At 44.6% G+C, this 26,201-nt stretch overlaps 1 protein-coding gene across 1 annotated transcript in view; it reads left to right on the forward strand.

Moving 5' to 3' along the window:
- Window positions 1–26,201, forward strand: part of SLC4A5 (solute carrier family 4 member 5) — a 118,027-nt gene that overhangs the window by 61,039 nt on the left and 30,787 nt on the right. The window contains exons 5-10 of the mRNA XM_055539584.1: window positions 16,432–16,592; window positions 17,495–17,647; window positions 18,348–18,443; window positions 20,818–20,873; window positions 25,311–25,468; window positions 25,905–25,992. Of these exons, the coding sequence (XP_055395559.1) occupies window positions 16,432–16,592; window positions 17,495–17,647; window positions 18,348–18,443; window positions 20,818–20,873; window positions 25,311–25,468; window positions 25,905–25,992 (712 nt within the window). The remainder of the gene's footprint in view (window positions 1–16,431; window positions 16,593–17,494; window positions 17,648–18,347; window positions 18,444–20,817; window positions 20,874–25,310; window positions 25,469–25,904; window positions 25,993–26,201) is intronic.

Genomic DNA, 26,201 nt, shown 5'->3' on the forward strand with positions numbered 1-26,201 from the left:
TGGGCTGTAGGTTATTTTCTTTCATCATTTTAAGTATGTCTTGCCATTCCCTCCTGGCTTGAAGAGTTTCTATTGAAAGATCAGCTGTTATCCTTATGGGTATTCCCTTGTGTGTTATTTGTTGTTTTTCCCTTGCTGCTTTTAATATTTGTTCTTTGTGTTTGATCTTTGTTAATTTGATTAATATGTGTCTTGGGGTGTTTCGCCTTGGGTTTATCCTGTTTGGGACTCTCTGGGTTTCTTGGACTTGGGTGATTATTTCCTTCCCCATTTTAGGGAAGTTTTCAACTATTATCTCCTCAAGTATTTTCTCATGGTCTTTCATTTTGTCTTCTTCTTCTGGGACCCCTATGATTCGAATGTTGTAGCGTTTAATATTGTCCTGGAGGTCTCTGAGATTGTCCTCATTTCTTTTAATTCGTTTTTCTTTTATCCTCTCTGATTCATTTATTTCTACCATTCTATCTTCTAATTCACTAATCCTATCTTCTGCCTCTGTTATTCTACTATTTGTTGCCTCCAGAGTGTTTTTAATTTCACTTATTGCATTATTCATTATATATTGACTCTTTTTTATTTCTTCTAAGTCCTTGTTAAACCTTTCTTGCATCTTCTCAATCCTTGCCTCCAGGCTATTTATCTGTGATTCCATTTTAATTTCAAGATTTTGGATCAATTGCACTATCATTATTTGGAATTCTTTATCAGGTAGATTCCCTATCTCTTCCTCTTTTGTTTGGTTTGGTGGGCATTTATCCTGTTCCTTTATCTGCTGGCTATTCCTCTGTCTCTTCATCTTGTTTAAATTGCTGAGTTTGGGGTGTCCTTTCTGTATTCTGGCAGTTTGTGGAGTTCTCTTTATTGTGGCGTTTCCTCACTCACAACCCACCTGTGGGTTTGTACAGGTGGCTTGTCAAGGTTTCCTGATTAGGGAAGCTTGTGTCGATGTTCTGGTGGATGGAGCTGTATTTCTTCTCTCTGGAGTGTAATGAAATGTCCAGTAATGAGTTGTGAGATGTCTATGGTTTTGGGGTGACTTTGGGCAGCCTGTATCTTGAAGCTCAGGGCTGTGTTCCTTTGTTGCTGGAGAATTTGCTTGGTATGTCTTGCCCTGGAACTTGTTGGCCCTTGTGTGGTGCTTGGTTTCAGTGTCGGTATGGAGGCGTTTGATGAGCTCCTGTCAATTAATGTTCCTTGGAGTCAGGAGTTCCCTGGAGTCAGGGTTTGGACTTAAGCCTCCTACTTCCAGTTATTGGTCTTATTTTTACAGTAGTTTCAAAACTTCTCCTTCTATACAGCACCATTGATAAAACATCTACGTTAAAGATGAAAAGTTTCTCTACTGTGAGGGTCACTCAGAGAGGTTCACAGCGTTACATGGAGAAGAGAAGTGGGAGGAGGGAGTTAGAGGTGACCCAAATGAGATGAGGTGGAATCAATAGTGGAGAGAGTGGGCTAGCCAGTAGTCACTTCCTTATGTGCACTCCACAACTGGACCGCTCAGAGATGTTCATGGAGTTATACAGAGGAGAGAAGAAGGAGGCAGGAGACAGAGGTGGCCAGAAGGATAAAAGGGGGAAATGAAAAGGAGGGAGACAGATCCAGCCAGTAATCAGCTCCCTAAGTGTTCTCCACCATCTGGAACACACAGAAATTCACAGAGTTGGGTAGAGTAGAGAGGGGTTAGGGAGGAGATACAGGCGACCTGGTGGAGAAAACAGAGAGTCCAAGGGGAGAGAGAGCAGTCAAGCCAGTAATCTCGTTCCCTAGTGAAAAATGGGTCCTGAAGATTGGGTTCTTAAAGGTACAAAATTGGTAACAAATACATAAAAGCAAAAATTAAAAACTAGAGTAGAGTTTGGAATTTCAAAAATGCGATGTTAATGAAAAGAAGAAGGAAAAGAAAGAGAGAAAAAACGAACAAAGAAAAACAAACAAGGTTGCGAAAATTATAAAGAAACTACAGGTACAAAATTGATAACTAATACCAAAAAGCAAAAATTAAAAATCTAGAGTAGAGTTTGGAATTTCAAAAATATGATGTTAAAGAAAAGAAGAAGGAAAAGAAAGAGAGAAAAAACGAACAAAGAAAAACAAACAAGGTCACGAAAATTATAAAGAAACTACAGGTACAAAATTGATAACTAATACCAAAAAGCAAAAGTTAAAAATCTAGAGTAGAGTTTGGAATTTCGAAAATACAATGTTAAAAAAAAGAAGAAGAAAAATAAAGAGAGAAAACAAATAAACCAACAAAAACAAAGTCGCAAAAATTATAAAGAAAATACAGGTACAAAATTGATATCAAATACCAAAAAGCATAAATTAAAAATCTTGAGTAGAGTTTGGAATTGCAGATATACGATGTTATACAAAAGAAGAAGAGAAAGAAACAGAGGGGAAAAGAATCACAGAAATTATGAAAAAAACTATAGGTACAAAATTGATAACATATACCAAAAGGCTAAAATTAAAAATCTAGAGTAGAGTTTGGAATTTCAAAAATACAATGTTAAAGAAAAGAAGAAAAAGAAAAAACAAAACAAAACAAAACACGGTCAAAAAATTATAAAATATATATATGAAGTTTGCTGAAGAAGAGAAAAAAAAATAGGGTCTTTTTTTTTTTTTTGCAAAGTAATAGTTATAAAAGTGAAAATTAAAGGACAATAGAGGACTTAAAAAAATTTTTTTAATTAAAAAAAAAGAAAAAAAAGAAAGAAAGATTGATCGTAAAAATAGTAAAAATATATCTAGGTCTTTCTCTGGTTTTGTTGTGAGTATTGTGGGTTCAGTTCATTTTTGGCTAGTTCCTTGGTCCGACATAGATAGATATCCCACAGTCTGGTTTGCTAGCCCTAATTATTTCGCTCAGATAGCGCTCAGGACATTCGGGCCGATTCTTACTCTAAGGGACACAGCCCACGCCGCGCTTCCCTGCCCAGCCCCTGCTTGCTAATGCCGTGTGCAGGCGTCTGCGCTGCTTCTCCGCTGGGGGAGTTACCGTAGGGCTCACAATCTGCGATTTTTAATTGTTTATTTATTTATTTTTTCTCCCTTTTATGTTGCCCTCTGTGCTTCCAAAGCTCGGCACAGATTCGGCAGTGAGAAGGCTTCCTGGTGTTTGGAAACTTCTCTCTTTTTAAGACTCCCTTCCCAGGACGGAACTCCGTCCCTCCCTCTTTTGTCTCTTTTTTTGTCTTTTATATTTTTTCCTACCTCCTTTTGAAAAGTTGGGTTGCTTTTCTGGGTGCCTGATGTCCTCTGCCGGCATTCAGAAGTTGTTTTGTGGAATTTACTCGACGTTTAAATGCTCTTTTGATGAATTTGTGGGGGAGAAAGTGTTCTCCCCGTCCTACTCCTCCGCCATCTTGGCTCCTCCCCAGTAGTCATTATTTCTAAAGAAACTGCATTGTTTGTCCTATATGGTTTTCTAAATACTGGATTTTGTTAACTGCATCCTTGCAGTTGAGTTTTCCATGTTTCTCTGGCCCTGTTTTTCCTGAAAGTGCAGTTGAGTTCAGACTTATTTGATTCCCTAACTGACTTTTCCACAAGACTGTTTCATGGGTAGTAGTGTTTGCTTCCATCAGAAGGCAGCTCCTGCCCAGTTGACCTTTGTGTGGATGTTTGTGGTGTTACTAGACTCTGATGATCATTGCTTAGATCATTTTGAAAAATCTTTAAAAAAAAAATCTTTTTAAAAAGGTGGGGGGCACTTCTCTGGTGGTCCAGTGGTTAGGACTCCACGCTTCCAATGCAGGAGGTGTGGGTTCAGTCCCTGGTAGAAGAACTAAGATCCCACATGCCACTTGGCACAGCCAAAAGTTTCTTTAAAAAAAAAAAAACCACAGTTAAACCCCATGATTGTTGAGATCTCTTTTTCCCAGTCATTTCCTCATAGCCAGACTTCACCCAGAGTAATCATTGAGGCCTCACTACCTCAAAAAGGAAGGAGCAAGCATTTAATGGAGCTACTCTCGGTAGGAGACCAGAAGGGACACCAGAGAAGAAATGATGGTCCCTATCCTCAAAAAGCCTGATGTCTATTTGGAGAGGCAGGTATACACTGAAACAATTAGCAGAGACGATAGACTAAAAATTAAATGTCATTTTAGCCTCTGGGCCCCAGAAGTCAGGAACTTTACTTGGAAAAATCTGTAGCAGAGTTGCCTGTATCTGACCCATATATTCTGAGGTAAACTGGTCTAGGATAAGACCTGGACATCAAGATTTTAACACATTATTGACCGAAGGAGTTTTTGCAGAAACTTAACGCCTGTGGCGTTAAAATGTCTCTAGTCACTAATGTGTTAAAAGTATTCGAAGGGACTTCTAAGGTGGCGCAGTGGATAGGAATCCACTTCTCAATGCAGGAGACATGGGTTCAATCCCTGGTTCGGGAAGATTCCATATGCCTCAGAGCAACTAAGTTGTGTCACAACTACTGAGCCTGCACTCCAGAGCCCGCGGAGCCAGCCTGCTGCAACTACTGGAGCCCGCCCGTCTAGATCCTGTGCTCCACTATGAGAAGCCTGTGCATTGAAACAAAGAGTAGCCCCTGTTTGCAGCAACTAAATAAAAAGCCCACGTGCAGCAACAAAGCCCCAGTGCAGCCCACAAAGAGTATCTGAGGGGTTTTGTTTGTTTGTTTGTTTACCACCTCAGGTCTTAATTGCAGCTTGCGAGATCTTTTGTTGCAGCATGCTGACTTAGTTGCCTCATGGCATATGAGGTCTTAGTTCCCTAACCACGGGTCAAACCCACCTTCTGTGCAATGGAAGGCAGATTCTTAACAACTGGACCACCTGGGAAGGCCCATCTGAGGTATATTTATATGCAACTAAGTTTAAGAATCATCATCCTAGGATAGCGGTTCTTAAAGTGTAGAATATTACTCAGTCATAAAAAAGAATGAAATAATGCCATTTGCAGCAACATGGATGGACCTAGAGATTATCATACTAAGTGAAGTCAGACAGAGAATGACAAATAGCATATGATATCACTTATATGTGGAATCTAAAAGAATTATACAAATGAACTTATTTACAAACCAAAAATAGACTCACAAACATAGAAAACAAGCATGGTTACCAAAGGGGAAAGTGGGTGGGGGTAGGGGATAAATTAGAACTTTGGGATTAACAGATACACACTGCTGCTGCTGCTGCTGCTAAGTCACTTCAGTCGTGTCCGACTCTGTGAGACCCCAAAGACGGCAGCCCACCAGGCTCCCCTGTCCCTGGGAGTCTCCAGGCAAGAACACTGGAGTGGGTTGCCATTTCCTTCTCCAATGCAGGAAAGTGAAAAGTGAAAGTGAAAGTGAAGTCGTGTCCAACTCTTAGCGACCGCATGGACTGCAGCCCACCAGGCTCCTCCATCCATGGGATTTTCCAGGCAAGAGTACTGGAGTGGGCTGCCATTGCCTTCTCCACACACCAGTGTATGTAAAAAAGAAAAACAAGGACCTAATATATAACACAGGGAACTATAGTCCATATCTTGTAATAACCTACAGTGGAAAATAATCTAAAAAAGAATCACTTTGCTGTATTGTAAATCAACTATAATTCAGTAAAAAACTTTTTAAAAAGAAATGCAGAATTTGGGCCCCTTCCCAGACCTGCTGAATTAGAACCTGCATTCTAACAGGATCCCCAAGGTACTTGTGGCTCATAAGAGTTTGAGATATGCTAGTGTAGAGGTATGTACTCTACTTTAAAAATCAGAGAAAAGAAAGTATAGAATGACCAAGTTGGAAAAGAGCCTTTCCACTCCACCTCTTCAACTGGTGTTCTCAGACCATTCTAAGGGAAGAGGCCACATCACCGCTTATACAAAAAGAATGGGACCCAAGTGCACAGAGCTGTTTACCAGCACTGGGACCTCAGGCAAGTCCAACTATCCCTGAGCCACACAGTTCTATATGACTGTAGGGTAGAGGCACACACAGGACACAAATAACCTAGGAGCTTCTATGGCCAGGCTATCCTGCTCGTGGTGTGCATTCAGGCAGCAGTATTTTTAAAAATCTCTTTCAGTTCAGATCAGTTCAGTAGCTCAGTCGTGTCCGACTCTTTGCGACCGCATGAATTGCAGCATGCCAGGCCTCCCTGTCCATCACCAACTCCTGGAGTTCACTCAAACTCTCGTCCATCGAGTCAGTGATGCCATCCAGCCATCTCATCCTCTGGCGTCCCCTTCTCCTCCTGCCCCCAATCCCTCCCAGCATCAGAGTTTTTTCCAATGAGTCAACTCTTCGCATTAGGTGGCCAAAGTACTGGAGTTTCAGCTTTAGCATCATACCTTCCAAACAAATCCCAGAGCTGATCTCCTTCAGAATGAGCTGGTTGGATCTCCTTGCAGTCCAAGGGACTCTCAAGAGTCTTCTCCAACACCACAGTTCACAAGCATCAATTCTTCGGCGCTCAGCCTTCTTCACAGTCCAACTCTCACATCCATACATGACCACAGGAAAAACCATAGCCTTGACTAGACGAACCTTTGTTGGCAAAGTAATGTCTCTGCTTTTCAATATGCTATCTAGGTTGGTCATAACTTTCCTTCCAAAGAGTAAGCGTCTTTTAATTTCATGGCTGCAGTCACCATCTGCAGTGATTTTGGAGCCCAGAAAAATAAAGTCTGACACTGTTTCCACTGTTTCCCCATCTATTTGCCATGAAGTGATGGGACCAGATGCCATGATCTTCATTTTCTGAACGCTGAGCTTTAAGCCAACTTTTTCACTCTCCACTTTCACTTTCGTCAAGAGGCTTTTTAGTTCCTCTTCACTTTCTGCCACAAGAGTAGTGTCATCTGCATATCTGAGGTTATTGATATTTCTCCTGGCAATCTTGATTCTAGCCTGTGCTTCTTCCAGCCCAGCTTTTCTCGTGATGTACTCTGCATAGAAGTTAAATAAGCAGGGTGTCAATATACAGCCTTGACGTACTCCTTTTCCTATTTGGAACCAGTCTGTTGTTCCATGTCCAGTTCTAACTGTTGGTTCCTGACCTGCATACAGGTTTCTCAAGAGGCAGGTCAGGTGGTCTGGTATTCCCATCTCTTGAAGAATTTTCCACAGTTTATTGTGAGCCACACAGTCAAAGGCTTTGGCATAGTCAATAAAGCAGAAATAGATGTTTTTCTGGAACTCTTCCTTTTTCCATGATGTTGGCAATTTGATGCCTGGTTCCTCTGCCTTTTCTAAAACCAGCTTGAACATCTGGAAGTTCACGGTTCACATATTGCTGAAGCCTGGCTCGGAGAATTTTGAGCATTACTTTACTAGTGTGTGAGATGAGTGCAATTGTGCAGTAGTTTGAGCATTCTTTGGCATTGCCTTTCTTAGGGATTGGAATGAAAACCGATGTTTTCCAGTCCTGTGGCCACTGCTGAGTTTTCCAAATTTGCTGACATATTGAGTACAGCACTTTCACAGCATCATCTTTCAGGATTTGAAATAGCTCAACTGGAATAACATCACCTCCACTAGCTTTGTTCGTAGTGATGTTTCCTAAGGCCCACTTGACTTCACATTCCAGGATATCTGGCTCTAGGTGAGTGATCACACCATCGTGATTATCAGGGTCATGAAGATCTTTTTTGTACAGTTCTTCTGTGTATTCCCGCCACCTCTTCTTAATATCTTCTGCTTCTGTTAGGTCCATACCATTTCTGTCCTTTATCGAGCCCATCTTTGCATGAAAAGTTCCCTTGGTATCTCTAATTTTCTTGAAAAGATCTCTAGTCTTTCCCATTCTGTTGTTTTCCTCTATTTCTTTGCATTGATTGCTGAGGAAGGCTTTCTTATCTCTCCTTGCTATTCTTTGAAACTCTGCATTCAGATGCTTATATCTTCCCTTTTCTCCTTTGCTTTTCGCTTCTCTTCTTTCAACAGCTATTTGTAAGGCCTCCTCAGACAGCCAATTTGCTTTTTGCATTTCTTTTCCATGGGGATGGTCTTAATCCCTGTCTCTTGTACAATGTCATGAACCTCTGTCCATAGTTCATCAGGCACTCTATCTATCAGATCTAGGCCCTTAAATCTATTTCTCACTTCCACTGTATAATCATAAGGGATTTGATTTAGGTCATACCTGAATGGTCTAGTGGTTTTCCCTACTTTCTTCAATTTAAGTCTGAATTTGGCAATAAGGAGTTCATGATCTGAACCACAGTCAGCTCCTGGTCTTGTTTTTGTTGACTGTTTAGAGCTTCTCCATCTTTGGCTGCAAAGAATATAATCAATCTGATTTCGGTGTTGACCATCTGGTGATATCTATGTGTAAAGTCTTCTCTTGTGTTGTTGGAAGAGGGTGTTTGTCTGACAGAATGTGGTCCACTGGAGAAGGGAATGGCAAACCACTTCAGTATTCTTGTCTTGAGGACCCCATGAACAGTATGAAAAGGCAAAATGATAGAATACTGAAAGAGGAACTCCCCAGGTCAGTAGGTGCCCAATGTGCTACTGGAGATCAGTGGAGAAATAATTCCAGAAAGAATGAAGGGATGGAGCCAAAGCAAAAACAATACCCAGCTGTGGATGTGACTGGTGATAGAAGCAAGATCTGATGCTGTAAAGAGCAATATTGCATAGGAACCTGGAATGTCAGGTCCACAAATCAAGGCAAATTGGAAGCGGTCAAACAGGAGATGGCAAGAGTGAACGTCGATATTCTAGGAATCAGCGAACTAAAATGGACTGGAATGGGTGAATTTAACACAGATGACCATTATATCTACTACCACAGGCAGGAGTCCCTTAGAAGAAATGGGGTAGCCATCATGGTCAACAAAAGAGTCCGAAATGCAGTACTTGGATGCAATCTCAAAAACGACAGAATGATCTCTGTTCGTTTCCAAGGCAAACCATTCAATTATCACAGTAATCCAAGTCTATGCCCCAAACAGTAACGCTGAAGAAGCTGAAGTTGAATGGTTCTATGAAGACCTCCAAGACCTTTTAGAACTAACACCCACAAAAGATGTCCTTTTCATTATAGGGGACTGGAATGCAAAAGTAGGAAGTCAAGAAACACCCGGAGTAACAGGCAAATTTGGCCTTGGAATACCGAATGAAGCAGGGCAAAGACTAATTGAGTTTTTCCAAGAAAAAAAATCTTTAGGCAATTCTAATAAACAGTCAAAGTTGAAAACCAAGCTACAGACCTTGGGTTCTCTCCATGTTTCTATGTTCTAAGGTGAAAGGGAGCTTAATTTCTAGCTGTAGTCATTAAAAATACAAAATCAAGTTAGGTCTTGGGCTTACTATTTCAATATCTGGATTCCCAAAATAGTTGCAAGGACAACTAAAGACATATCCATAGTGAAGCTGTTGAGTATCCTGGACTTTTTGAAAAATCAAGTTCTGAAGGGATGCTGGTAGCAGGAGTCTAGTTCTGGCATTGCCTTGAACCTGGAAACAGATAACTTTGTTTTTCTGCAGACTATACTCAGGTTGGTTGAGACCTTGTCTGCATATAGCGCTTTTTTTTAATGAAGGTAATTTTTGAGATAAAAATGGGCAATTTGAGTGATTAAACAGGAGAAAGACTCTCAGGGAGAAGAGTAGCCATCTCCTGACCAGAACATTTGGACCTGTCCTTTGATTTCTTCCTTGCAAACCCTTATGTTAATACAAATTTTAGAAAAACTTTGGAGGGATATCATAGAGACTTGGATCTAGCATAATTTAAATAATGTTCTCCCAAACATATTTCCCAATTAAAGATGTCTGCTATACCTTTGTGAGTCTCCAAGGTAAGTCCCTGAGTCTCTGCTCCAGCCCCAAGTTTTTGGCCTTCACCTCCCAGGACTCCTCTAATCAAACTTTCCCATTCTTTAGAGTTTGAAATAGTAGTTGCAATCTATCATATATACAGTGGATAAACAACAAGGTCCTGTTAATAGCACAGGGAACTTTATTCAATGTCCTATAATAAACTATAATGGAAAAGAATATGAAAAGTTTATATACATATACATATATATATACATACACATATATGTGTATGTGTGTGTGTGTATATATATATATATCTCCCCTGGTGGCTCAGACAGTAAAGAATCCACCTGCAATGCAGAGACCTGGGTTTGATCCCTGGGTTGGGAAGATCCCCTGGAGGAGGGCATGGCAATCCACCCCAGCATTCTTGCCTGGAGAATCAGCATGGACAGAGGAGCCTGGCAGGCTACAGTCCATGGGGTCTCAAAGAGTCAGACACAACTGAGTGACTAAACAGAGCAAAGCACACAGCGTATTAGTTCAGTTCAGTTGCTCAGTCATGTCCGACTCTTTGCGACCCCATGGACTGCAGCACATTAGGCTTCCCTGTCCATCACCAACTCCCGGAGATTGCTCAAACTCATGTCCATTGAGTCAGTGATGCCATCCAACCATCTCATCCTCTGTCATCCCCTTCTCCTCCTGCCTTCAATCTTTCCCAGCATCAGGGTCTTTTCCAATCAGTCAATTCTTTTCAGGTGGCCAAAGTATTGGCGTTTCAGCTTCAGCATCAGTCCTTCCAGTGAATATTGGATCTCCTTGCTGTCCAATGGACTCTCAAGAGTCTTCTCCAACATCACAGCTCAAAAGCATCAATTATTTGGCATTCAGCTTTCTTTATAGTCCAACTCTCACATCCATACATGACTACTGGAAAAACTATAGCTTTGACTGTATGGACCTTTGTTGGCAAAGTAATGTCTCTGCTTTTTAGTATGCTATCCAGGTTTGTCATAGCTTTTCTTCCAAGAATCAAGAATCTTTTAATTTCATGGCTGTAGTCACCATCTGCAGTGATTTCAGAGCCCAAGAAAATAAAATCTGTCACTGTTTCCATTGTTTCCCCATCTATTTGCCATGAAGTGACAGGACTGGATGCCATGATCTTAATTTTTTGTCTTGAGTTTAAGCCAGCTTAAACAGTCAATAAACCCATGTGTATTAGAAAAAAAATCCTCTTCATCCTGTGTCCCTCTAAGCCCCCAAGGTCCTTCCAGGCTCCCAGTTAACTGTTCTCAAGTGAATGTATTGAATCAGGATGTTACACATTAATACAGCAAAGTATTCACACAACTGTGTGAAGAGGAAATCTGACAAAGGAAAAGATATTTAACCTCACATGTAGTCAAAAGAATGCAAATATGATATAATTTTTCAATTACTAAATGAACAAAGTTGAAAAGGAATGACAATATTAGAGTTTGACAGACTTCAGAGAAACATGAAGTCTCCTGTATGCTAGAGGAAATAAGAATCGGCATGGCTTTCTGGAGAACAGTTTGACAATGTATATCATACACGTAAAAATGTGCAGACAAGGGCCAAGGATATTCAAACCAACCTTATTTACAATACAGAGTCATTATAAATCATATACATGTCTACCAAATTAGGATTATTCACATAAATTTTGGTCTGCTCATACAATGGCATGCTAAAGAGCCTTTAAAATGATATGAATATTTACAGAGATAAAATGTCTAACAGGTAATACGGTTCTTTAGCGCTGCACACGGGCTTCCCTGGTGGCTTAGGTGGTAAAGAATCTGCTTGCAATGTGGGAGACCAGGGTTTGATCCCTGGGTGGGAGAAAAGCATGTTAACCCACTCCAGTATTCTTGCCTGGACAATTCCATGGATAGAGGAGCCTGTGAGGTTACAGTCCATGGGGTTGCAAAGAGTCGGAGATGACTGAGAAACTTTCATTTCATTTCATAGATGTGAAAGGATATCCATTGGATTCCATGTCCTTATACCGTAATCAATATAAAATGTGTGTGTGCATGTATATATTCGTGTACACAGAGATCTAATATGTAGGTCATCATAATATCAATCATAATGTCATCTGGTTGGGAGAGCCTTGAATGCCTTTACTTTCTTATTTGCTTATTGTCTCTAAGTTTACAAAAGCAATGTTCTTTCTTTTTACATTTACAAAGCTAACAGTAACAGAATGTGCATTATGTGCCAGGCACTTCTCTAATTGCTATAAACTATTATTATTCCTTAGGGCTTCCCTGGTGGCTCAGAGGTTAAAGCGTCTGCCTGGAATGCGGGAGACCTGGGTTCGATCCCTTGGTCGGGAAGATCCCCTGGAGAAGGAAATGGCAACCCACTCCAGTACTCTTGCCTGGAGAATCCCATGGAGGGAGGAGCCTGGTAGGCTACAGTCCATGGGGTTGCAAAGAGTGGGACACAACTGAGCGACTTCACTTACTCACTCATTATTATTCCTTGGAGAAGGCAATGGCACCCCACTCCAGTACTCTTGCCTGGAAAATCCCATGGACGGAGGAGCCTGGTGGGCTGCAGTCCATGGGGTCACTAAGAGTCAGACATGACTGAACGACTTCACTTTCACTTTTCAGTTTCATGCATTGGAGAAGGAAATGGCAACCCACTCCAGTGTTCTTGCATGGAGAATCCCAGGGACGGAGGAGCCTGGTGGGCTGCCGTCTATGGGGTCGCACAGAGTTGGACACGACTGAAGTGACTTAGTAGTAGTAGTGGTAAATTATTATTCCTGAAGAAAACAAAGGTGGTAAGAGATTGAGTAACATGTTCAAACTCCATAGCTAGTAAATGTGAAGCTGGGATTCAAAACCTGGTTGTCTTGTTCCACAGGCTGCACTCTCACTATACTGAAAGTGAAAGTGTTAGTCACTCAGTTGTGTCTGACTCTTTGCAACATCATGGACTGTAGCCCACCAGGCTCCTCTGTCCATGAAACTCGTCAGGCAAGAATACTGGAGTGAGCAGCCACTCCCTTTTTCAGGGGATCTTCGCCACCTAAGGAGCGAACCCAGGTCTCCTGCCTTTCAGGCGGATGCTTTACCATCTGAGCCACCAGGGAAGAAAAGTCCATAGCTGGTGAATGTAAAGCTGGGATTCAAACTGGTTGTCTTGCTCCGTAGGCTGCACTTTTACGATACTAATTAACACGGTAGAGTGAAAATGTCTTAAATCTTGCCCCCAACAACCTCATACCTCCCTTCAGAAGTAATCATTTAACCATCTGATAGGCATCCATCCAAAACTACTGCCGGATTTGCTCAGACACGTGTGTAAAGACCCCCAGGCACACCTGTATGTGTTTTTCTTCTTGTTATAAAATGGGATGATATTGTCCATCCCATCAGTACACATAGTTCATCCTCATACTTTTTATCTCTGAGGGGTATTCCGTGGCATGGACATATGGAACTGATATGACAAAGTCCTTACTGAACGCTGGTGGTTTCCAATTCTTCACCCTAATGACAAAGCTGAAGTGAGCGTCTCCTAGTATCCACATTACTGTGTGCAGATGTGCAATGATACTCCTGTGATAACTTCCTAGAATTGGAACTACTGGGTTGAAAGACAAAAGAGGCTCCCCAATTCCTCACCTCAAGAAGGCTGTGTGGCTGCACTATATATATATACATAAATGATATATATATATACAAACACACACTATATAAATATGCACACTATATATATACACACGTACTATGTACATACATACAGTATTTGAGTGTCCACCTCCCCATGTTTCCACCAACACAGGAAGTTGTCAATCTTTTAAATTTCTGCCAATATGAGAAGCAAAGGATGCTGTTTCATTTGCAACAACATTCATTTTAAATTTATTCATGTGGGGTTGTGCTGGGTCTTTGATACTGTGCAGACTTTTCTCTAGGGGCGGTGAGTGGGGGCTACTCTCTAGCTGTGAGGCATGGGCTTGTCATTGCAGTGCCTTCCCTGGCTGAGCATGGGCTTAGGGGCCTGCATGCTTCAGCAGTTGCAGTAGGTGAGCTCAGTAGCTGTAGTTCCTGGGCTCTAGAGCACAGGCTCAACAGCTATGGCACGCAGGCTAGTTGCTCCTCGGTGTGTGGAATCTTCTGGGATCAGGGATCAAACATGTATCTCCTGCATTGGCAGATGGATTCCTTACCACTGGGCCACCTGGGAAGCCCACAACAACATTCTTTAAGTGTTCCTGATTAGTAGGAAAGTTGAACATATTTTCAGAAGTTTATTGGCCATCTTCATTTCTTTTCAGAATTGTTCACTTTTCAGTTGGGTGATTTGAGTTTTTCCTATTGTTGTGAAGAAGCTTCATGGATTTCCCTGCCAGTTCAGTGGTTAGACTTGCACTTCCAATGCAGGGGTGTGGGTTCGATCCCCGGTCAGGGAACTAGATCCCACATGCCATGTGCTGCAGCCAGAAAAAAAATCCATCGATGTCCTGTTTGCGGCAAATATTTTCTGAGTATATTGCATTTCTTTGAACTTCATTTATGTCTTACTGTGTTATGCACAGGTTTTAGTATATTTTTGTATACCAAAGTGCCCATTTCTTTTCCTTTATGGTTTTACATACTGTTTAGGAAGTCTTTCTCCCCAACCAAGGATATAAGAATATAATATTATAATAGGAATTATAATATATATTATATTATAGAATATGTATTATAATATATTATATAATGTTATAATAAGAATATAATATTCCTCTATATTCTCTTCTAGTATATTTGTATTTGTGTTTATAGATTTTCACATTGTTATTTATTTAATTGTGGGGCAAAATAGATATAACATAGACTTTACCATCTGAGCCATCTTAAAGTGTACAGTTCAGTGACATTAAGTACATTCACATTGTTACAGAACCATCACTACCATCCATCTCCTGAATGCCTTCCTCCGGCAAAACTGAAACTCTATTGCCCTTAAACAGCAATTCCTCCACCCCCCTCTCCTCAGCCCCTAGCAACCACCTGTCTCTATGAATTTGACTACTCTATGCCCCTCATATAAGTGGAATCTTACAATATCTGTCCTTTTGTGACTGCCTTATTTCGCTTAGCATAATGTCTTCAAGTTTCATCCATGTTGCAGCATGTGTCAAGATTTCCTTTTATTTTAAAGGCTTAACAATATTCCATTATAGATTAATTTTTTGTTTAGCCTTTAATCCATATACAATTTAGTAGTGTTTGGTGAGAAGTAGGGACTTCATTTTTTTATACTTAGGTTGGTCATCTTTTAATTTTTATCACTGTATTTATTTATTTCTTGGCTGTGCTGGGTCTTCATTGCAACACGTGGCCTCTTCATTTTACACCGGCTTCTCTAAACGCAGTGCGTGGTTGTGGGCCATGGGTTTAGTTGCCCATTGGCACATGGGATCTGAATTCCCTGACCAGGGATTGAACCCTGTCCCCTGCATTGGAAGGAGTACTATTAACCACTGGACCACCAGGGTAGTCCCTAGTGGACTTTTAAACAAGTCCTCCATCAAAACGCAGACCCCCATGGGGGCTCAGGTCTATTTCTGGCCTGTTGTTTTCTAGATCCCTTTGTCTATATCTGGGCTGGAATTATAATGCTTTAATTACTCAAGGTTTTCAGTAAGTTTTTATATCTGCTAAAGGCATGTCCCATCCCCAGTCTTCTTTTTTAGACTTTTCCTAACTGTTCTCTGACATTCCCCAACTATCCTCTTTTTCAGAGGAACTTTAGAGTTAGTCACAGCCCAAAAATATTCCCATAGGATTTTGACTGGAATAGTTTGAAGCTACTCAGTAATTTGAGGTCGATATTTAATAAAACTGAGCAAGCAGGTCTCCGGCCAGGAGTCTTTGCCTCCCTGCGGCTCTACAGGCTGTCCAGTGCTGCCCTCTGCAGAGGAGTTACAGACCAGCGCTGCTTCTGCCAGCGGCCCAAGGCCTTCCCACATGGCCCTCCCCCTCAGCCTATGATCCCAAGGCTTCTAGAAAGGACAAATTCTTACACCTTTGGTTTAATTTCTTTCCTCCCATAAATTACATTTGGATTTTACCCTGAACTTTCAGAACCAAAATCTGAGTGTGATTCATGGAAACCTCAGGCCCTACAGTAGAACTGTGGGGAAATGATCGCCTCTCCCAGCAAACCATACCCTCATAAGGCAGGCACTGACACACATGTGACCAGTAGACAGGTAACTGGGATCCAGTGGATGTTTGTTTTTTAAAGAGCTCTATTATTGTAGGATACCATAAAGTTCCCTTGTTTTAAGTGTATTAATTAAATGATTTTTAGTAAATGTGCAGAGTTTTGCCACCATTGCCAATCCACTTTTGCAACATATCCAATAACGCAATTATCCTCCAATTAGAAAATAAATAAAAGGAAAAAAAGAATAGTCTTCACACCCATTTATGGTCATTCTCTGCTGCCACTTTGCCCTCAGCATGCCCTGAGCATGGCCCCATCAAGAGGAGTGAGGGATGAGTCCCCAGGAGACCCTCTGCCTATGAGTAGAGGGCCAATGCCCCCACAATGTGCAGAGCATGACCTGCAAGCCAGCATCCCTCTCCTGAAGAGGCCCAGCTGGGGGCTCCTCCTGAGGGCAAAGGCCATGCTGAGCCCCATCCTTACCTCTCCAGGTGGATAAAGTTTGAAGAAAAGGTAGAGGAAGGAGGCGAACGCTGGAGCAAGCCCCACGTGTCCACGCTGTCCTTGCACAGCCTCTTTGAGCTCCGCACCTGCCTGCAGACGGGAACCGTGCTGCTGGATTTGGACGGTGGCTCCTTACCACAGATCATAGGTGAGGCAAGGACTGCTGTGGCCCCCGCAAACCAGGGCAGCATCCCCCTTCCCCTGCCCCGTCTCTTGCCCACCCTTGGTCTATGTGGCATGCCCACCTCTGATGCCTGCCTAATTCTGCAGAGACCAGGTTTTGGGTCTGATGCTCCCAAAGCAGCGTCACAGTTACTCCTAGTCTCAGATGCCTATAGAGAGGGCAAGACCAGCCTCTGAAATGCCATTCAGCAATGGAACGAAATGGAGAGCGCTTCTGAGCCTAGGTGGAGACACCTGTTGCCATGGCAACCTGTCTCTTATCAGGGTAAATGGATCATCACTCATCTTCAGGAAATTAGCTCTCGTTTGATGGAGTGACAAAGGAAGGGAGTAGCTTGCCTTACTGTCCCTAAAACTCCTTGTGAATTTTGTTTTAGCACATTCAGTTTTACCAGAAGTATGCTGCCCCAAATACTTTTCTAAAAAGAATTCACACTGGGACTAAAACCACTTGGCATAGTACCTTGTGCTTCTTAGGGTCTTTCATGGTTACAATTTCATCTACTTTCCACAATATTATTGATAGAGCAGAGAATCCTATACCCATACATGCATGCACACATGCACCCACAATGCACTCACATGAACCACATCTGCACACATGCGCCCACATGCACATACCATGCACCCCCATGCACACACATGCAAGAACTTCCACAGAGATGCACACACACTTTTACATATAAGGAGCCTGAAGGTTCATGACTGGTCCAAATTTTCAGTTTGTGGCAAAGGTTGGGACTATTTCTACATTCCGTGCCTCCTTTAGTTCACTTTTAATCCCACAAGTAACAGGTGAAGCTGAAGACCCCCACACCCCTGGTCATTCTGTCCCCCGTGGACAAGGCGTGTTTGTTTCCCACTTAGATGATGTTATTGAGAAGCAAATTGAGGATGGCCTCCTTCGTCCAGAGCTCCGCGAGAGGGTCAGCTACGTCCTCCTGAGGAAACACCGCCACCAAACCACAAAGCCCATCCACCGCTCCTTGGCTGACATTGGAAAGGCGGTCTCCTCCACCAGCAGTGAGTTGGGCCGTAACGCTTGTTCTTTGCATGCATCTCAAATCTCCAACCCTCCACCCTTGATATCCCAGAGTCGAGATGCCCAGACTCTGGCCTCGCGGGACCTGTCAGATAAGCGCAGGAATCAGTACAAAATTGATAATGCTGCTAGCTGAAGAGACTTGAGGAATCTCTGTAGATCAATTCTTTTAAAATGGAAAACGTTTAGCCTGCAGCAGATACATACGCAGCACTTACCCTGCTCCAGGCATGAGTGCTCCCCAAGTGTAAACTCACTTCATCCTCACAAGAGGCCGTGACCAGCTATTGTTCTCATCATCCCCAGAGTGGGAGGCTGAGGCAAGGAGAGGTTAAGATACTTGCCTCGGGTCAAATGATCAGCATGTTGTGGAATCAGGCATGAACCTATGTCATCCACAGCACCTGATGCCTATTTCATCAATTGTGTAGCTATCCCACTTTCAACAGTACAGATATTTTCTCTAATCACATTCACACCATCCACTTGCTTCAAAAGATTCTGAAAAAAAATAAGAACAAAATCCAAAACAACCAAACCATCCTTTCTTCCTCGAAGGGGAAGAGATCTGCCTTGTAGCCTAGCTTTATTCAGATGAAGTGATTGTAAACGAGGACCGTGCTGATGTGCATCACTGCAGCAAGTCTGCTGGAGTTAAATCCCTTCTGTGCCTCCCAGGTCGAAGCCCAGCCCGGAGCCCCAAGGCCGGCCCGAGCCTACACCACTCCACTGAGGACCTGAGGGTGCGGCAAAGTGCGAATTACGGCCGTCTGTGTGAGTTTCTTCTTTCTCCGCTCGGTGCAGCCCCTTTGTTCTGGCTGGGTGCACTCGGAAGTCAATTTTCACGCTTTCATAGCAGAGGAGGTAAAGACCAGGGTCTGTCTAGAATTCTCAGGCGTCAGAAGAAATCTAACATTCACGCCAAACCCTGGCCTGCCCTCATAGTCTAACTTACTACCAAAATTTTCTAAATGATTTTTCCAAAAAATGCAACTCTAAATCAAGTCCTGTCATAATCAATACCCAGTCCCATGTGCTGGGCATCCTTAACTTGGTCTATGGCTTTGTTTTCACCAAACTAATCATTAATCCCGTTTTTGGTGAGAAGTCTTCCTAGAAACAGAATTTAAAGCAGGCTAGATCTGTCTTGTAGCCCAGCTTTTCCTCCAGGACAGGCAGAGAATGTTCTCATCCTGCCTGACAGTCTTGGCCCCCGAAGTGAAACACTGGTGGAGCTGCAGCCCCCATGGGGGCCTGGGGGGGCACGGCCACAGACCGGACTTTGCCAGGCAGTTTGTCAGGGATGGACAGATGGGTGAACCATGAGGCAAAAAAAAAAAAAAAAGAGGGAATTTGGGAAGTGAAAATAAAAAGCAGTGCAAAGGAGTATTTTCCTTTAAGCACTTTCACTAAAATGACAAGATATGAACAAGCACAGGCCAGGGCTGCGCCGCTGACCAGGCCAGGGGAATGCTTCAGGACCGCAGTGGTGATGTGACCACAGCGGCACCTGGGCTGTGCCGCGGTCTTTTCTGTCTGTTCTCAGTGACCCCAGGATGTGCTTAGCCTCCCTGGTCTTGGTTGTTCCGCAGAGCAGTGCTGGCAGTAGAGGCTGTGAATGGCTTTGGCATGAGCCTTCTGCTCATTTATTCTCTGTGTACGAAGTCGCCCTGTGCCAATGTTGCCATGGTGGGAACCTGGGTAAAAGGCATGAATAAGTGGTTACAGGTTTGTGTGCACACACACCCCCCACCACAAGACGGCACCTGGGAAGGCTCAGAGAGGAAGAGACGCTTGCCTGAGTCTTGGAGAATAAATAGAAGTGTTCCAGGAGCATGGTCTTTAGAACAAAGGAAACAGCAGGTGAAGGGAAGGCGCTATGAAGGGCACCGCATATTCGGGGAAATATAGTGATTCCGTTCACCAGGGGTGTAGGATATAAAGGAAAGAGGGTCCAAATCGAAGGGGGCCTATGTGTCTTACAAAAGGTCCTGGCCTTTATTCTGAGGGTAATGAGTTCTCCTGAGAAGTCTGATGAGGGCACGTATCATGATCAGAAATAAGCTAGAAGGGACTTAATGACTGGGAGCAAGAGATGGGGGCCGTGTGAGAGCAGGCAGTGAGAGCGAGAATGGAAAGAGAAGGACGCTGGTGGAATTCAGCGAATGATGGGAAGTGGGAAAAGAGGAAGAGAGGGGAGTTGAAGCTGGCTCCAAGGCCTGCTCTGATTGCCCATGGACACATGGGATAGGGCATTGGGTGATGTAGGGTCTATAGAGGGAGTGATTTGATGGAAGACAATGAGTTTTGTTTCCAAGTGTGTGGAGTCTGAGGTGCCAGGCGGGGCTGCTCAGAGAAATCTGGAACTTAAGGGAGAGATCTGGGCTGGAGACATAACCTGGGCACCCCCGGCACAAATGTGGATGGGGAAGAAACGGAAGTGGATGGGATTGACCAAGGAAGAGGGGGTCAGGGCTCTGAAGGGTTTGAATCCAAAGCAAGGCCCTGAGAAAAGCCTAGCCTGAGAGGATCCTGGATGGAAATAAAGGAAAGCAGAGTCTGGCAGTCTAGGGACTCCAGAGACCATAGAAAGCCTGAGGGGGCTCGCTGGATTTGGCTGCTGGTGGGAAATGAGAGCTGGCCTTCTCCTGCCTTCATGCAGCAAGGAACTGTCAGCCATGGGGAGCCCCACCTACCTCCCCTCTGCCAGCCCAAATGCCCAGCCCTCTTTAAAGACTTGCATGGGTCATGGCAGACAGACGTGAAACTGCTCTTTTCTCTCCAACAGAGTCGAAGCTTGGTGACGCCTGGCTCCTCACCCAGTAGGGTGTCCGTGTCCATCCCCACCTGCAGGGCCTGTGCAGAGCAGATATCTTAGTCTCTAAGAAGGCAGGGCAGCGGGCTGGGACCAGGGAGTAGCATAATGAGGAGTGAGAAGGAAGCAGTAGAACCTGGGGTCCAGCAACTCTTCTAAGAAAGCTGCCATTGAAAGGAAGGAAAGAGAGAGGATGCTAGCTGAGAGGGGCTGCAGGATAATGGGGGAGTTTGCTTTGGTTGTGAAGATGGGACAAGCCTGTGTAGAGACCAAGAGAAAGGGATCTGTGAGCACCCGTCTCCCCTGATGGACCTCCTTTTCCTTTTCTCCTAGGTCACGCCCAGAGCAGAAGCATGAACGATATTTCTCTCACTCCAAATACCGACCAGGTAGGAAACTCCTGCCCTTGGCTGCAGCGGAGGGCCAGGGCGGGAAGAAGTCTTTGGTTTTAGGGGTAGGGAACCCTATGGGCAAAACTCTAGTCCCTTGAAAAAGTGGGGTCCCCAGGAAGGACACAGGTGGGGCTCTGGGCAGCCATAGTGACTGACAATCCATCACTTGGTCTGTCCCCTGGAGACAGAGAAAGGTGATCAGATGAGGTGTCTGCTGCCCTTGAACTGGGGATTTATTGAAGAGACTGCCACACAGAGTTTGCCTCCTCCATGACCCATCCTCAAGCACTTTGAATGATGAAGCAGGGACTTGGGTGGGTAGAGAAGCAGTAGGGCCTCCCTATGGAGACATTAATTATAGTGAATCAGCTGGACTGCGCAATGGTGTATCTTCTCCATGGCTGGTGCAGGATAAAGTCAATTCTTGTTTCTCACCAGCTTGGCTGAAACCTTGATAAGGTCAATTCAGTTCAGTCGCTCAGTTGTGTCCGACTCTTTGCGACCCCATGAATCGCAGCATGCCAGGCCTCCCTGTCCATCACCAACTCCTGGAGTTCACTCAAACTCACGTCCATTGAGTCAGTGATGCCATCCAGCCATCTCATCCTCTGTCGTCCCCTTCTCCTTCTGCCCTCAATCCCTCCCAGCATCAGAGTCTTTTCCAATGAGTCAACTCTTCGCATGAGGTGGCCAAAGTACTGGAGTTTCAGCTTTAGCATCATTCCTTCCAAGGAACACCCAGGACTGATTTCCCTTAGAATGGACTAGTTGGATCTCCTTGCAGTCCAAGGGACTCTCAAGAGTCTTCTCCAACACCACAGTTCAAAAGCATCAATTCTTTGGCGCTCAGCCTTCTTCACAGTCCAACTCTCACATCCATACATGACCACTGGAAAAACCATAGCCTTGACTAGATGGACCTTGGTTGGCAAAGTAATGTCTCTGCTTTTGAATATGCTATCTAGGTTGGTCATAACTTGCCTTCCAAGGAGTAAGCGTCTTTTAATTTCATGGCTGCAGTCACCATCTGCAGTGATTTTGGAGCCCAAAAAATAAAGTCTGACACTGTTTCCCCATCTATTTCCCATGAAGTGATGGGACCAGATGCCATGATCTTCATTTTCTGAATGTTGAGCTTTAAGCCAACTTTTCAGTCTCCTCTTTCACTTTCATCAAGAGGCTTTTTAGTTCCTCTTCACTTTCTGCCATAAGGGTGGTGTCATCTGCATATCTGAGGTTATTCATATTTCTCCCGGCAATCTTGATTCCAGCTTGTGTTTCTTCCAGCCCAGCGTTTCTCATGATGTACTCTGCATAGAAGTTAAATAAGCAGGGTGACAAAACACAGCCTTGACGTACTCCTTTTCCTATTTGGAACCAGTCTGTTGTTCCATGTCCAGTTCTAACTGTTGTTTCCTGACCTGCATACAGGTTTCTCAAGAGGCAGATCAGGTGGTCTGATATTCCCATCTCTTTCAGAATTTTCCACAGTTTATTGTGATCCGCACAGTCAAAGGCTTTGGCATAGTCAATAAAGCAGAAATAGATGTTTTTCTGGAACTCTCTTGCTTTTTCCATGATCCAGCAGATGGTGGCAATTTGATCTCTGGTTCCTCTGCCTTTTCTAAAGCCAGCTTGAACATCTGGAAGTTCACGGTTCACGTATTGATAAGGTCAGAAGCCCGCAAACAGCCCGGGAGCCCCATGACTATGCCCCTGAGGGAAGCACACAGGAGGCTGCCCTCAATTCCAAACATGCACACCTCAGGGGCAGAAGGTCTCAAGGTCCCCTTGCCTCTGCCCCCCAAGAGTGGAAAGGAAGGTGAGAAAGGGCATCTGAAATTTGGTACCAACTTCTCAAGAGCTCAGGTGACTTCCAGGGGTTCAAGGCAGCCCCAAGTTTTGGAGAAGGCAAAACAAAAGCATTCCCTCAAGTCAATGAGGTCGGTGTCTGGATGGCCTTTTGGTGGCCAAAATAATAAAACAACAATAACAACATCAACCAACATTTGAGGTCCACATATTGCATGCACGACACCGTGCGGGCCATTTCCTGTGCATCATGAGGGTACTGTGTCATCTTCCCTCTACAGATGAGAACATAAAAGAGTTAAATAACATGCCCAAGTTCACGCAGCTGAAAGGTGGCATGGCCATGATTTGATCCAGACAGTCTGACTCTAGAGCCCTTAATTTGGGACTGACTTAGGAATGAGTACCTGGGAATATTATTTAGAGAAGAACCCCACTTTACTAAGGTCATGGGCAGACAGTTGAGCCGTGACAAGAAAGCACTGACTAGTGAAAGTTTTTCACAACCTATTTTTTTACTGCCTAAGTGGTGACAAGAATACTATCCACTACGTTCCCCAAGCAGAGCTGCCTTTTACTGAGGGACTGGAGCCCAACACCAGGCACCAGCGTCCAGTTCTCCTAACAGGTTGTAGGATGCTGCTTCTCAGTGTTTGTAGCAGCAGTTGGCTTGTTGCAGGGACAGCAGTTTTGTACAACAGTGGGTTTCTTTAGGTGCATCTTTTTTTTTTACCACTCCACATTGGCCCTGAGTTCCAGTGAGTTCCCAGTGGGCAGAGATGGATTCAGACAGCATGGCTATGTGCAGTGACTTGGCAGAGCTGGACTAGAGTCCCCTGGGTTTAGGCAGTGGGGTCAGCAGGACTCTGGTTAGACAGGCCCATGTCCAGACCATCACCCAGCCAGAACGCTCTCATGGTCCGTTGCTGGGGTACTACCACCCCGCCTCCTTACTGGGACCACAGGCCCTGTTTTCACTCCTCTCTGCTCCTGGGTACACATGTGCTACATGGGCTATCCCAGAGCACTGTGGTTTCAAAACCTTGTTCTCCAGGACATGCCTACCACCGACCTCTCCTCCAGTCCCCTAGAGCTTCTCCCTGCCTGGTGCCCGAGGACATAGAGTTGGCAGGGGCACAGTGGCTGCCCTGGCATGCTCAGCCCTCCATCCTGAAGAACCTGCTTATGAATCAGCTGACAGAGCTTGGGACAAAGGGACCTTTTGAGTCCTGGGGATTCTGGCCTTCCTATTAACACCTGCTGTTGCTTCTTCTTACTACATTAGGGTCCTTCGTGTTGTTGCCTGGGTGGTTATGACAGTTTTATGTTTCTGAGTGGTTTTAAGAGATTATAAGGGTGTAGCCCTTACTCACAGAGCCTCATCGAGTGCTGGTAGGGCCCCAGCTCAGTCTGTATCACGCACTCCATGAGTCAAATCAGGAAATGGCTGTGGGCCCAAAGGGGCAAGACCTGTTGGCCATGCCCATGCCTACAGCTGACCCCTCTTCAGGGACAGAGGAACTTATCTTCACTGAGCTTCTGTGCTCACAGGAGAGACTCCCATCAGGTGGGGAGTGGGTAGCAAAACTGAGGCACCCAAGGATCTCTCTGAAGCACCAGCTTGCTCCTCCTGGGCCCTTTCTTCCTTTGTCAGCTACTGTGGCCTCCCACCAGCCCTGTGCTACCCAAACGCCCCTCCCCACCTCTTTCTCTGAAACTGTCTCTGTCCCTCGCCCACCCCTTGCTACCTAGAGGGAAAGTGATCTGAAGAACTAATGCACCCTAAGATGTTCAAGATGAAGAAAAGCATGTGTGTGACCACCCCTGAGCGTTTTCTTTGTCTGAGAGAACTCGGGAGGAATCAGTGTCTTATTCATAGAATGGAAATCATAACCACAGAGAGTGGGCAGGGGGCTTGTCTCCAGCACCTCTCACATCAGACCCCACTCACTCTGCCTATTTGACCTTTCTGCCCTGAACAGACACCAGCCAGAGGGACTGGCTGGAGGGCACTTCAATAGTCTCAGCTGGAAAGCCTCAGAAGCTATGAGTTTCCTGGGAGGTTCCCTGGGAGTGACTTGGGGGCACAGAAGTCTCCCATAGACTTGGATCCACAGGTACAGGGATTCCCATCATCCGGAATGCTGGTGGCAGAGAGAAAACAATGTCCGTCCACTCTGCCCATCAGGATGGTCTTGTTCCTCCCATAGCCACTAGGGTGAAGGCAAAGATGAAGGGCTGGGCAATGGAGTGTATGAGCCAAGACCCCCATCGGCTTGAGCTGCAGCTGGGGGATGAGACCCGCTGTCCAGCAAGTCTGGCTCTCTTCTCTGACCCCTCAGCTCATACTTCAGTAGAACAAGAAATGTTCTGGGGGGGTCAAGTCATTGCCTGCTCCTTCCCGTCTATGAAAGGCTTAGTTGGTCCCTGAGGTTAACCAACTTTGAGTCTCCTCATCTGCAGACTGCAGGAGAGTGTTGGGCTATTTCCTTCAGTCTCTAGAGAAACGCTGGGAGAATTTTGTAAGGTTAGGCCTCCAGAGTAATCTGAATGAGCTGAGTAAGAGCCGAAACCACTGCATATGAGTACCCATGGGTATCTCATGTCCCCCTCACTGACCAGCGGAAAAACAAATTCATGAAGAAGATCCCCAAGGACTCAGAAGCCTCCAACGTGCTCGTGGGCGAGGTGGACTTCCTGGACCAGCCGTTCATCGCTTTCGTACGTCTCATCCAGTCAGCCATGCTGGGAGGTGTGACCGAGGTGCCTGTGCCCACCAGGTGAGAGCCGTTGACATCCGCCCACCACACCCACCCTCGGGTGGCCGGCGGTTCATGCAGCCAGCCAGCAGTGCTGCTGGGGACACCCCTAAAATGAAGAAGGAAAACTAGGGAACTGGCTGGGGAGGGCGATCTGACTGGGGAAGAGGTTTATAGAGTTTATTTAAAATAATCATAAACAAGAAGTAGCCAACAGGTAGGAGGGGGGTTGTTGGGTGAGTTCTGGGACCCCAGGGCATGGTGAGGGTGCCTAGGCAGAAGTGAAGAGGAATGTATCTCCAAAGCAAATATGGGATTCATGGGAGCAAATATGGGAGATGTTTATGGTCAGTTAAAAAGTTGAGAATGGATACTATTTCGGACCAGAAAATCCTTCTCTCCATCTGGTTTTATTTTTCCTTCTCGCTTTTCTTCTCCTCCTCCATCTTCTTTGCAGATTCCTGTTCATACTGCTGGGACCTTCTGGGAGAGCAAAATCCTACAATGAAATTGGCCGTGCCATTGCAACCCTCATGGTGGATGACGTAAGTGCCACGAGAAGCAGGTACTCCTGAATGTCAAGGCTCCTGCATCAAACATTGAGCCTTCATTCATTCACTTACTCAACAGTCACATTTGAGCATCTCCTGTATGCCAGGCCCTGTACAGATTATGACAACGAGAGAATAGTGACTGCCCTTTAGGAGCACCAATCAAGTGGGAGACACAGCCCAACGACCCAAGAGTGAACCAC

Source organism: Bubalus kerabau, chromosome 11, assembly GCF_029407905.1.
Source record: "Bubalus kerabau isolate K-KA32 ecotype Philippines breed swamp buffalo chromosome 11, PCC_UOA_SB_1v2, whole genome shotgun sequence".
Lineage (NCBI taxonomy): Eukaryota > Metazoa > Chordata > Mammalia > Artiodactyla > Bovidae > Bubalus > Bubalus kerabau.